Source organism: Littorina saxatilis, linkage group LG9 (assembly GCF_037325665.1).
Source record: "Littorina saxatilis isolate snail1 linkage group LG9, US_GU_Lsax_2.0, whole genome shotgun sequence".
NCBI lineage: Eukaryota > Metazoa > Mollusca > Gastropoda > Littorinimorpha > Littorinidae > Littorina > Littorina saxatilis.
In genome coordinates, this window is record NC_090253.1 from 57,153,384 (window position 1) to 57,167,697 (window position 14,314).

At 42.7% G+C, this 14,314-nt stretch overlaps 1 protein-coding gene across 1 annotated transcript; it reads left to right on the forward strand.

The window, feature by feature from the left end:
- Positions 1 to 8,407: 8,407 nt before the first annotated feature.
- LOC138976980 (E3 ubiquitin-protein ligase TRIM56-like) lies at positions 8,408 to 12,175 on the forward strand. Its single transcript, XM_070349873.1, has 3 exons — positions 8,408 to 8,744; positions 10,815 to 11,888; positions 12,161 to 12,175. Exons 2-3 carry the CDS (start codon positions 10,830 to 10,832, stop codon positions 12,173 to 12,175), a joined length of 1,074 nt encoding a protein of 357 aa, XP_070205974.1. The 5' UTR covers positions 8,408 to 8,744; positions 10,815 to 10,829.
- Positions 12,176 to 14,314: the final 2,139 nt, after the last annotated feature.

A 14,314-nucleotide genomic window follows, 5' to 3' on the forward strand; every position in this document is an offset into this window, starting at 1 on the left:
TTTTCTTGATGGCTGTTTCTGAAAAGGTCTTTGATACCACTTGCTTGACTGTTAAAGACAAAGCTTCTGGTCTTTTCTTGATGGCTGTTTCTGAAGAGGTCTTTGATACCCCTTGCTTGACTGTTAAAGACAAAGCTCCTAGTCTTTTCTTGATGGCTGTTTCTGAAAAGGTCTTTGATACCCCTTGCTTGACTGTTAAAGACAAAGCTCCTGGTCTTTTCTTGATGGCTGTTTCTGAAAAGGTCTTTGATACCACTTGCTTGACTGTTAATGACAAAGCTTCTGGTCTTTTCTTGATGGCTGTTTCTGAAAAGGTCTTTGATACCACTTGCTTGACTGTTAAAGACAAAGCTTCTGGTCTTTTCTTGATGGCTGTTTCTGAAAAGGTCTTTGATACCACTTGCTTGACTGTTAAAGACAAAGCTTCTGGTCTTTTCTTGATGGCTGTTTCTGAAAAGGTCTTTGATACCCCTTGCTTGACTGTTAAAGACAAAGAGTTAAACTTTTTCCAGCTTTAAGTATTTCCCAAAGATGGGTTGCAAATTATATGTACAAATATGAAAACATAGATGTTGATTAAAAAATAGGATTGTTTTAAGTCAGATAAAGGAATGAGACAAGACGATTTTCTTATCTCCATGTCTATGATTCCTTTGTGTCGAAATGTTTTCATTTTAGGCACATCAAAATACAAAGATGTTAGTGTAATATTTGTGAACAAAGGAGTGTTCCTCTCACAGTTTTCACAGTTGACTTTTTTTTTAAATAAGAGTAAATAATGTTTTGCGCATTTATTGAAACTCAGTAGTTATTCGGTTGAACTATAAATGTTGATGAAACTGTGGTTGTGTGCACATATTTCCATCAATTCTTGTGTGAACTTAACCCAGAGTCTGGTTGAAATTGTGATCCTACAATTGTGTATGTGTTTCACGTAATTTGAGTGGTAAAGTTGCACCGAATCGTCACAAATAATATGTCTGTGGTATATGGGTTTCGTGAAGAAAAACTAGTACATATTGTGCCCAAGCTTTTTAAGTTTTTGTGGAGGCACACACAATGTTCAAATAACGTTGATTTGTATTTTTTATAGATGAGTTTATCCAATATTTAGGAAATATGTTTAAACCAAGAATAAAGGTATTGTGTCCATTGGTAAAGAGGAGAGATCAAAAACGCATATTTGGACTGTACATGTATATAATCAGGTTAGAACAGGAATTCTTGCTGTTACTTTGATCAGTTTGTTTCAGAACAAATGCATTGTTATGGAAATCAAGCATATATACAGCCTTTTAAGAGTGTGTGTGTGTGTGTGTGTGTGTGTGTGTGTGTGTGTGTGTGTGTGTGTGTGTGTGTGTGTGTGGGATTTGATTTCATCGGACAAAATTTATGTTATGTATTTTTGAAGTAAAAGGACACTAAGATTATGGCGAATTTACATGTCTCTGTCTGAATAAAGTGTATGTCAACATTTTGCTTTATAAAGCCTTAGTTGATTCAGTAAGATAATATCAGCACGAAATCTTTAAAATGGGTAGTTCATGAATTATGTAATTGTTTGCAGTGTTAGTAATAATGATGAGGAAACAATCATTTCTATTTTATTTGAAATGTTGTGTCATTGGCTGAAACATGGAATGGGAAATATCATTACAAGCTCCAAAATATTTGAATGCTGCCAAAATGTTTAGAATATAGACCTTAAAAACAATATACCGACTGTCTAATTTCAATACAAAGCACAGAGTTGTAGCCACATTGTGGTCATAGTTTCTTAGACCCTCCGCGGGTTAGGGGGAGTACCATATTGGTTGGGACGAGAAAGAATTTACCCGATGCTCCCCAGCATGTCGTAAGAGGCGACAAACGGATTCTGTTTCTCCTTTTACCCTTGTTAAGTGTTTCTTGTATAGAATATAGTCAATTTTTGTAAAGATTTTAGTCAAGCAGTATGTAAGAAATGTTAAGTCCTTTGTACTGGAAACTTGCATTCTCCCAGCAAGGTAATATATTGTAATGTCACACGCTTTCCTTCTTTGCCACTACTAAAGCAAACGTGTGCAAGATTGTATGTTACACGCTTTGGAGCATGTGCAAGAACGGATTTAAACTCGAAATCGTCCCTCCAAAAACCCCAAAATGCACACACGACTTTTATTTCTCCTGCTGTTATCGTTTCTTCTCTTTACAAATTCTTCAACGCTGAGAATACTGAAAACGGCATCCCAGACGACAGTACTGTTTCCATACGCGAATTTAGCTGCCCTTGGAAAGTGGCTCGCTCAGGAGGCCTGTTAGTCTGAATCTAGAAGGACAGAGTTATGAACATAGATGACAAAGATCCCGGAAAGAACAAACATTTCGCGGATGCAGACACAGAAAGACGTCATGAAGATTGCAATGCTTCAAAAGATACAGACTGTGACGATGACTGTGACGTCATTCACATTATACCGAGACGTCATTTATAGTTGTTCGGTCACTTTCGTCAAAAAGTAGATCTCTCCACAATGGCTGCTCCTGTGTTTAGGTTTATCAAGCGTGAGTACGCAAAATGTGTTTATTCTCTCCTCTGTTGAAGCTGTGAGACATAATCGCCATTACGAGCTAGTCGTGTGACAGAGAGTTTTCTTGCACACTCGACTGCTGCTGTTTCACTCCGGCTAAAGCCGTCGTGAAACATCTACAGTCTCGTGTGCAAGAAAACTCTCTGTCACACGACTAACTCGTAATAGCGGGTACTACGTTGCAAGCCCCTGGAGCAAATTTTTGATTAGTGCTTTTGTGAACAAGAAACAATTGGCAAGTGGCTCTATCCCATCTCCCCCCTTTCCCCGTCGTGATATAACCTTCGTGGTTGAAAACGACGTTAAACACCAAATAAAGAACGAAAGAACAGTTTCTTAGAAACGTTTTCTCTGTTCTTGTACATCTTTACATAGCTTAAGCCTAACATAAACACAATGATTGCTTTAGTTACCTTTAAATGCACAGGCCTTCCCATGTAAACTATTCTGCTCGTCTTCCAATATCAAACCAGGTTTTTGACAAGTAATAAGAACAATTCTGCATCTGGACACATTCCACAACTTACCAGCGTAGGGGCGTTCTGTGCAGACTGGGATTTGCTTGTTTTGTATGTGTTTTATTCGCTTTGTTTTTGTGTGACTTATTTTTTCAACTGACACCAGTGTCCATCTGCAATAATAACTCTTTCAGAAATTCTAACTCTGCACAGAAAGAAGTCAAGACGTTGATTGTTGGTATGTGTCCAAGTGGAGGGCATGGTCTTAACCCGTGTAAACACCTGGACCGGTGTGAGATAGCAAGCAGACTGTTTTCACGCCATGTAAACACCTGGACCGGTGTGAGATAGCAAGCAGACTGTTTTCACGCCATGTAAACACCTGGACCGATGTGAGATAGCAAGCAGACTGTTTTCACGCCGTGTAAACACCTGGACCGGTGTGAGATAGCGAGCAGACTGTTTTCACGCCATGTAAACACCTGGACCGGTGTGAGATAGCGAGCAGACTGTTTTCACGCCATGTAAACACCTGGACCGGTGTGAGATAGCGAGCAGACTGTTTTCACGCCGTGTAAACACCTGGACCGATGTGAGATAGCAAGCAGACTGTTTTCACGCCATGTAAACACCTGGACCGGTGTGAGATAGTAAGCAGACTGTTTTCACGCCATGTAAACACCTGGACCGGTGTGAGATAGCAAGCAGACTGTTTTCACGCAATGTAAACACCTGGACCGATGTGAGATAGCAAGCAGACTGTTTTCACGCAATGTAAACACCTGGACCGATGTGAGATAGCGAGCAGACTGTTTTCACGCCGTGTAAACACCTGGACCGATGTGAGATAGCAAGCAGACTGTTTTCACGCCATGTAAACACCTGGACCGGTGTGAGATAGCGAGCAGACTGTTTTCACGCCATGTAAACACCTGGACCGGTGTGAGATAGCAAGCAGACTGTTTTCACGCCGTGTAAACACCTGGACCGGTGTGAGATAGCAAGCAGACTGTTTTCACGCCGTGTAAACACCTGGACCGGTGTGAGATAGCGAGCAGACTGTTTTCACGCCATGTAAACACCTGGACCGATGTGAGATAGCAAGCAGACTGTTTTCACGCCATGTAAACACCTGGACCGGTGTGAGATAGCGAGCAGACTGTTTACACGCCGTGTAAACACCTGGACCGATGTGAGATAGCGAGCAGACTGTTTTCACGCCATGTAAACACCTGGACCGGTGTGAGATAGCAAGCAGACTGTTTTCACGCCGTGTAAACACCTGGACCGGTGTGAGATAGCAAGCAGACTGTTTTCACGCCATGTAAACACCTGGACCGGTGTGAGATAGCAAGCAGACTGTTTTCACGCCATGTAAACACCTGGACCGGTGTGAGATAGCAAGCAGACTGTTTTCACGCCATGTAAACACCTGGACCGGTGTGAGATAGCAAGCAGACTGTTTTCACGCCATGTAAACACCTGGACCGGTGTGAGATAGCAAGCAGACTTTTTTCACGCCATGTAAACACCTGGACCGGTGTGAGATAGCAAGCAGACGGTTTTCACGCCATGTAAACACCTGGACCGGTGTGAGATAGCGAGCAGACTGTTTTCACGCCATGTAAACACCTGGACCGGTGTGAGATAGCAAGCAGACTGTTTTCACGCCATGTAAACACCTGGACCGGTGTGAGATAGCAAGCAGACTGTTTTCACGGGAAGGATTGTGTTTTCAACTCACGGTCTTTTTTCTTGACCCTCTGACCGGTGAGGGCTGGACGTGCACAATCCTGTACACTTGCTTATGATTAAACTTCGTTGATACAGATTTTGACTTGTCTGCTCGTGTTTTGTCTTTTTTTTCTCTCTCTCTCTCTTTCTCTTTCTCTCTCTCTCTCTCTCTCTCTCTCTCTCTCTCTCTCTCTCTCTCTCTCTCTCTCTCTCTCTCTCTCTCTCTCTCTCTCTCTCTCTCTCTCTCTCTCTCTAATGTATGGTTGTATATCTGTATATCACATGTCGATAAAAAATGATCTTATTCTTATATTACTATTATTGCGTGTGTCTGCGTTTCATCATAAAAAGTTTGTTCCTATGTATTCCCATTTCGATTATAACCATTTTGCTTAGATCAGGACTAGCTGTAAGAAAGGTCCTACGGACCTAATGCTATCTTTCCTGTAATAAAGTTCAAAGTTCAAAGTTCAAAAAAGTTCTCTCTCTCTCTCTCTCTCTCTCTCTCTCTCTCTCTCTCTCTCTCTCTCTCTCTCTCTCTCTCTCTCTCTCTGTCTCTCTCTCTCTTTCTCTCTCTTTCTTTCTCTCTCTGTCTCTCTTTCTCTGTCTTTCTCTCTCTCTCTTTCTCTCTCTCTTTCTCTTTGTCTCTGTTTCTCTTTCTTTCTCTCTCTCTCTCTGTTTTTCTTTCTCTCTCTCTCTCTCTTTCTCTATCTCTGTCTCTCTCTCTCTCTCTCTTGAATACACACTCTCACACACACACACACACACACACACACACACACACACACACACCGACACAGTTGTTGCTTTTCGTGATTAAGTTTTCAAGTTTGATACACAATGTATGGAACAGCAAGGCACTGATGAGTTTCACTATATATCGTCTGTTTACAGAATAATGATTGAATCAGTTGTAAACATTTCATTGTGACTGAATGACAAGGAGGCAAATACTGCCACTTTTTATCAAAAAGTGCTAGGAGTTAGTGCCAAATCGCATGGTTAACCCCATCATTGAATGATAACTAGCGATCAGTCAAACCGTATTTGGCTTCTCACAACATTGTAGTTGCAGTCACAGTAAAGAGAGCAAGCGGGACCGAACAACCATACAACTCGTAGCCTGTTTAAATGTCAGTGTATTCGACTGATTTTAATTCCAAACCGACCAGTGGCCTTGGGAACAATGAGGATTTAAGATTATAGTTGTTCATACCTTATGTAGTTCGTTGAACTACAGAAACAGTTTTAAGGCAGTTTGCATTTCAGGCCGTGTATGTGATGACACTAGCACTGCAAACTCGTTAACTGCACGAAAAACATATAGAGAGCCATCAAGTATTGATTTATAATCTATTTTTAAATCCAGGACGTGAAAGTATGGTGCAGTTTTTAGGTGATTGCGTTGGAACGGGAAAACCCGACAACAGTCATGAATCGTCTATTTTAACCTTCCCCCGCCCGGGTTATCGACAACACACGGAAGACATCGTGGGTCCGTGCTGACCCATGCTTCTCAAAGAAGAAAAAAATATGTATACCCTTCCGTAGACCCATGCTTTCCAAAGAAGCACAAACGTGCATCCCCTTCTGTAGACGCCGTGGTTAAATTTCCGCGAGAAGTAATTAAATTAAATTAATAATTTAATTAGTACCGTGCGGACTAAAGTTTCCGTCTGAAAAAAGGAACAAGTCGCGTAAGGCGAAAATACAATATTTAGTCAAGTAGCTGTCGAACTCACAGAATGAAACTGAACGCAACGCAACGCAGCAAGACCGTATACTCGTAGCATCGTCACTCCACCGCCCGTGGCAAAGGCAGTGCACGTGGAATTGACAAGAAGAGCGGGGTATTCGTTGCGCTGAGAAGGATAGCACGCTTTTCTGTACCTCTCTTCGTTTTAACTTTCTGAGCGTGTTTTTAATCCAAACATATCATATCTATATATTTTTGGAATCAGGAACCGACAAGGAATAAGATGAAAGTGTTTTTAAATTGATTTGGACAATTTAATTTTGATAATAATTTTTATATATTTAATTTTCAGAGCTTGTTTTTAATCCGAATATAACATATTTATATGTTTTTGGAATCAGCAAATGATGGAGAATAAGATAAACGTAAATTTGGATCGTTTTATAAATTTTTATTTTTTTTTACAATTTTCAGATTTTTAATGACCAAAGTCATTAATTAATTTTTAAGCCACCAAGCTGAAATGCAATACCGAACCCCGGGCTTCGTCGAAGAGTACTTGACCAAAATTTCAACCAATTTGGTTGAAAAATGAGGGCGTGACAGTGCCGCCTCAACTTTCACGAAAAGCCGGATATGACGTCATCAAAGACATTTATCAAAAAAATGAAAAAAACGTTCGGGGATTTCATACCCAGGAACTCTCATGTAAAATTTCATAAAGATCGGTCCAGTAGTTTAGCCTGAATCGCTCTACACACACACACACACAGACAGACAGACGCACATACACCACGACCCTCGTTTCGATTCCCCCTCGATGTTAAAATATTTAGTCAAAACTTGACTAAATATAAAAACGAGAATACCCTTCTGTAGACGTCGATCGTTGGGCCGTGTGGACCCACATTGTTATGTTTTAATTTCGCTCCACGCGACTTGCTTATTAACTCCAAAATTAAACAGATCATAGAAAATAATGTTTAGAGCCAATACCTGAAGGTTTGTGACTTCTTCTCTCCCTAGTTATTATGTAAGTTCCTTCAGTTTGAGAAACATGGGCCCGCACGGCATCGATGTCTTCCGATTGTAGTCTAAATTTGACCCTTTGGTTTTTTTAATTACTTCTCGCTGAAATATAATGATCTTTTAGGACATAATAGCTGTTTATGTGCCTGAGGCATTCTTAAAAGCTCAGTAAAAAAAATTTAAGAGATATTTGCAATTAAACACCCTTCTGGGTCCACACAGACCCACGACGACTGGCGAAGGTTAAGAAATGTGATCATTTATCAAAGATACTCTTAGGACAAAGCACATTAATATGGCTATAACAAATTCATGACAAAAAAAAAGGTACACATGTCTACGACTGTTTTAAAGTATTCATTATGATCTTCGTAGTCGAGGTTTTTCAAGATCTGAAACAATTCCCGACTCACACTCTCTACATTATCCCTACATTATCTCTACATTATCCCTACATTATCCCTACATTATCCATACATTATCTCTACATTATCCCTACATTATCCCTACATTATCCCTACATTATCTCTACATCATCCCTACATTATCCCTACATTATCCCTACATTATCCCTACATTATCCCTACATTATCCCTACATTATCCCTCGTCCTTTCCCCCGTCCACCTGTGCTATGTACAGTGATCTGAATCATTGGACGGAAAGAGTGCTTGTGGCCAGAGTGACCGTTCGTCAGTGTGTGTGTATTTCAGTGTGTGTGTGTGTGTGTGTGTGTGTGTGTGTGCGAGAGAGTTTGTGCAAGCGCACCCGCATATTTATGTATGCCGGGTGTGTGTGTCTGTGTGTGTGTGTGTGGCTAGCTGCCTGGCTGCCTATCGGGTCTCCGTGTATGGTTTACATTTGTTATTATGTGACTATGGCTTTGGCAGTCCACTGACCCAGTGATTGAATCATGTTGAAACTAGATACCCAGCTCGTAGTTTCAGCACTGACTTCAACACTTCATGTGCTAATCGGGTCACAGTGTTCCCAAAGGTTCGTCCGCACTGTACCGAAAAGATCAACTTTGACACACATCACGTGATCACAGCATATTTTACGTGTCACACTCTTCAGTGCAATGGCTGCCGCTGTGCGAAGTTAGAACCAGTGTGGACAGTTTGTCACATCATTTGTGCTTTTAAGAGTGAATCATTCATCCCAGTTATCGCTTCTGGATCACTACCATAGATTTATCAACTCCGTTGTCGACTATTCGTTTCTTCAACTACGCTCTGAGGCTGAGACAAGTTGCGAGGTATGTCACTATTGATTCAACGTTCAAGGAATTTCCGGGTTTACCCTACTTTGGGTTCGCAAGTTTCTATTCTCTCTAGGCCACACACATATATATATGCCTATGATTGTGTATGTGTATGTGTATGTGTATGTGTGTGTGTCTGTGTCTGTGTCTGTGTCTGTGTCTGTGTGCCTGTGTGTCTATCTGTCTGTCTGTGTGTCTATCTGTCTGTGTGTTTATCTGTCTGTCTGTCTGCTGCAATCTGTGTCTATGTGACACTTTACTTCACTTACGATCTCTAGTGCTGTATTCTGTCTGAAGATCGGCAGCAAAATCTGTAGCTCGGTAGACAATTTAATGCTGGCCAAACGGGGAAAAGTGCTGCAACGTAAGGCTAGTACTCTTTTTGCAAGAACATTGTCGATTGAGCAGCGCAATGTTCAACATTCTTAGTCACGCACTCCACTCACAACGAGCTGACCCCATTTTGTAGAGCGAATAAAATATGCAGCTATGTCTCGATTTGGGCCACAGCGACCAGCGTGAATGTGACAACAACTTTGTTCAGTTCAGTGCTTCGTTCTACATTTAGCATGGGAAAGACTGTCTCTTTGTGGGAAGGCGGCGTAACCGGCGTCTTGTATTGGTTCGACAGTGGTTTATTTTTTATTCGTTTTACACAGCCATTACTACTGGTGTTACCGACAACGCGGCAGGGGTAAAGATACGGCAGACATGAATGATACAAAATAAACAAATGTAGAAGCCATAGAAGGCAGTGCATGACTTGTGCAGCACGCATGAGCTTGTATTTGAACACTGGACGATCACGGTATTCTACTCTTCTTTACCCTTACTGAAGTATTACAGTATATTCTAACTAGCATAGAAATACATTTGAAGTCTTCACTATGTTTGGCTATGATCTGGTTCAACAGCACGGTAAACGTCGCAGGGCAAAGCCTGTCGATGAATTGAGTATCGATCCTTTTGCGTACATAGTCGAATCTGCATAGGTTCGAATATCGAGTAAAGTTAATCGGAGAAATACCACAGTGTGGGTAAAGGAGTGAGAGACTTTGATCGACCAGCGCTTTGACACAAGCGCCTGTGGTGCAACATTACGACTGATACACTCAGTGAACGCAGACATTCACGAGCCTGTCTTAACATTAAAATTGACTTGTTCATGATATCAGTCTCACGGATCATTCTAGGCATGTTTACGTTTCGATAACATTCTCTATCCGATAACATCCTGGGGTCAGTATATTAATACGAGTGAAACTAACCTTGAGAGCAAAAACTGTATTGGATAATAGTAATACACAAAATAGACAAAAACCTTCAGCATAACAGTTGTTCTTAAAGCTTCCCCCCCTCCCCACCCACCCCACCCCAACCAGCAAGCCTAATATTATCCTATGCAGCACCATGACTGCATGTGTATCACAAATCGCAATTCTTAGAGCATCATAAATATTCACTCTCGAATGTACGGGGCCTGTAGGCTGACAAACTGAGTTCACGTACGATTCCTTTCTCTACGAGCGAGCCCCATGTCTGTATTAGAACAGTACAGTAAATCCAACTTTTAATAATGCTTTTGATAGTGCCCCCCTCCCCCTCCCCCCCCCCCCACCCCATCCCCCGAAAAGAATAAAGGCCTGCAGGGGGAGGGGGAGAGAGAAAGAGAAACAGAGTAAGAACTAAAGCAAGCTTTTTATTCTCCTATGCAGTATCATGAATGTGTATCACAAATTGCAATTTATGAATATTCACTCTCGAATGCACGGGGCCTGTATGCTAACAAACATAGTTCATGTACGATTCCCTACACTACGAGCGAGTCCCATTTCTGTATTAGAACAGTGCAGTGAATAAAACCTTTAAATAATGCTTCTGATAATGCCACAGTCCCCCCCCTACCCCCCCCCCCCCTCCCCAACGAAACCCAACACCCTCTTCTTCTTTTTTACGACCCTACTTCTTTAGACTTCTGTTTCAAAACGTTTCTATGTTTATCTCAATTTACAAACTCCCTCTTTTTACAGACCTGATTCTCTCAGAGCTTTTTGGTATTTTCAGATAACACATATAACCATGGCGACCGCTGCCCCACCAGTGCCAGAACCGGATGACATGGACTGCAGCGTGTGTCACGAGCAGTTCGTTCAGCCCAAGCTGCTGCCCTGCGGACACCTGCTGTGTCACCACTGTCTGCTGTCCTGGCTGCAGTCTCAAGACCAGGCCCTGTGTCCGCTGTGCCGCTGCGCCATCATGAATCCAGAAGAGCAAGGCCAGAAGAGCTGGCAGGACGTCACGGACGGTTTTCCCACAGACCTGGCCATGGCGGACCTGGTGGGGGCTCACCGTCTGCTCAAACAGTCGCACAGCTGCTGTATTTGCGAGGAGGCCGCGGCCACGTGTCTGTGTCTGACGTGCGGGGACTTGTTCTGCGAGTCGTGCCGGAAGATACACCTGAAGATGAAAGTGACCAGGAACCACACGGTGGAGGACCTGACCTCCCTGACGGCGGACAGAGTGGCGGGAAGCCAGCACGCCGCCTGCGCTGTCCACGCGGACAAGATCACAGAGCTGTTCTGTCCGACACACGGCGAGAGCATCTGCCAACTGTGCGCCACGTCCCGCCATCGTAGCTGCCCGGAGGTCAAGGACATGGAGGAGAAGGTCAAGGACGCGCGTGCCGTGCTGGCGGAGCTGGCGGCCACGCTGACCGAAGGGGAGGCCAGGCTGGACAAAGCCATCCAACAGCTGGACGCCCACCTGGCGCAGACGGAGAAGCAGACCAAGAAGGCCGTTGCCGAAATCGAAGCCGTGTGTGCGCGTCTGGAAAAGTCGGTCCAAGCCTGTCGTCATCGCCTGAACAAACTGGCCCACAGCACGTGCTCTGACGTCAAGAAGGCGGTGACGGAGACCAAGACGTGTCTGCGACAGCGACGCGGGAAGCTGACGTCACACAAACACGTGGTACAGCGCGTGCAGGAGGCCAAGAATCGCGACACTGTCAGCACCATGACGCCCGTGATGCAGACACGTGTTGGAAACCTCGACTGCAGCGTCACCTTGCCCTCAGGCGCCAAAGACATATCCAAGGTGACCGTCGTGATTGACGCAAAGGCCGTGACCCGCATTGAGAAAGTACTGTCAGGACTAGGTCAGACCAAAATCATGTCTGCTGATTTTGATTTTGTACTCGTAAGTATTTTGTGTGTGGTTGTTTTAAACATCTGGTTTTCTTAATGAACGAGCTATGATTTATGAGATGTTACTTCGTTTACCATTTAACCAAGTTAGTAAACAATAAACAATGAGTGTGCGTCCACTATGAACGAATATAACTGATGTCAAGTCGTGAAATGAAAGCAATTGCTCAATGCTTAGTATATGTTTTGCTGTGTTTGTTGACACAGAAATCAGGTTTGTGAATCGAAAGTTTGTTAGCCAACGAACGATATTGTCACTATACCAAAACCAATGACCTGAAATCGGTGAATAGAATCTGACTGGGAGTTGGAGGAAGGTTTACTGCCATTTGGCAACCAACTGATTTTCGCTCCTGAAACCATGCGATCGACGTTTCTCAACTCCATGCATACAAACGAAAAATATTTTGAAAATAAACACCATGTTGGTAAAGTGACACTATATGCGGGAGTCACACATCCACGACGCACGGCCAGCGCACTAAAAAAAAGTCGCAATTTGGCCAGTGCGTTGTCGTTCGCTGGGTGTGCGTCAATATTCGTTACTCGTTCGTCGAGCGCGCAGGACCAACGCTATGCATTCGTTGTTATTCGCTTTGTGCGTTGGGATTTTTTGAGCATGCACAAAAATGTGCGCGGAGCTCGACGCATGAATGTACACGCCAGAAGGACGCCAGACGCAGAGCGCGCTAGACCAACGCCAGACAAACGCGGAGGACACGCTGTGTATCCGTTGTCAACTCGCTAGCTTCTACAGTGGAACCCCCCTTTTGCGATCTAAAACAAATCTGAGAAATTCAGGTCTTAAAAAGGAGAGAGTCTTAAAATGGGAGTAAATCTACAGAGGATTTGAACAGAAAAAAATAATTTAAAAGAAGAAAAAAAAAGCTTAAAGATCTTAAAAGGAAGGAAGCCTTAAGTTGGGGGTGGGGTTTTTAAACGAGCGTTGCACTGTACCAAACCGCGACCAAAGTTGGGGGCACAACGACGCACTGATCTTATTTTCCATTTTTGATTAATTTTCAATGCGCGGGCCACGCGTCGTGTATGTGTGACTTCCGCATTAATGGAACCGTAGTAAAAGATTCGCATTTAAAACGAAACGAAAAATACTGAGATTTTACAACAAAAATATAGTGCGGCACTGTTTGGAGGATTGTTTACAAACAATTGATAATAATTTCAAACATAGATACTTTCTAGACCGATCATTTGTATGTGCAATGTATAAATTAACTGTGTCAGAGTGATTTACGTGAAATATGTAAACCATATCTAGACAGTTCAGTTTGACTGATTGCAGGTGCCAGTTTTGTCTTTCCACGACAACCACGGTGAGAACATCGTGCTGAGCAACGACAAGCAGACGGCCGAGAGAATAGGGTGTTTTTGGGATGATGGTATCGTTGTCGCCTCTCAGCCTATGATGACGAACATGTTGTACGAGGTTAGTCATTGAGCTGTTTTCACTGTGACGCTATAAGTGTGTTTACAACTGTCATCCCCTCAAGAAATATAGCTCTTTCACGTTACCTGTTACCCGCAAATGTCATTCAGTTAAACATCCTGTCCTCACAGACTGTGCACCACTTATGAAGAATTTTGCTTCTTTACTTCAAATGGCAATTCAGAGAATACTGAGCATTCTAAAGAACAGGTTATCGTTGTTTTTGTATACTGTATGAATGGTTTTAAATTGATTGTGTGTGTTTGACGTGGGGAAGGAGGGCAGGGATCGAAGTGGCAGACGCCCATTAACCACATTGGGTGCAAATAGTTACGGGTATAGTTGAAGTAATTGTACATGTTTAATTATGTACAACGGAAAAATAACAGTATATATGGACATTAAAGCTGCAAAAATCAACTTTCGTACACAAATCTGCACAGTTTTTTGTGATTATACGAGTACATAACGTTCTACAAGACAAAGGTGACCAACAACAACTTTTACAAGAACGACTCTGTCATACGGTGTGCCGTGATTTTTGAAGCACAGAACCAGAGACAATTGCCAGTCGATTTGTTTCTTTCGTGTTTTGCCAAGCATGAGCCTTGGGGGCATCCTTCCATTTGAACACAAATAAACAATCAACAGCGTTACCTCGTTATGTGCTTAATGGCATTTATTTTCTGAATCAATTTAGCATATTGACACTCATGTTAGTTACGAAAATAATATAACAAAAACATTTCCCTAATATGTGTGAGCGTACATGTGTGTGTGTGTGTGTGTGTGTGTGTGTGTGTGTGTGTGTGTGTGTGTGTGTGTGTGTGTGTGCGAGTGTGTTTTTATGCGTGTGCGTTTGTGTGTGTATATATGTGCGAGTGTACCCGTGTGTGGTGGTGTGCTTGTGTGCC

Bases quoted from the DNA above. Each gene is read 5' to 3' on its own strand.
- LOC138976980 (XM_070349873.1), top strand. From the start codon at position 10,830: ATGGCGACCGCTGCCCCACCAGTGCCAGAACCGGATGACATGGACTGC.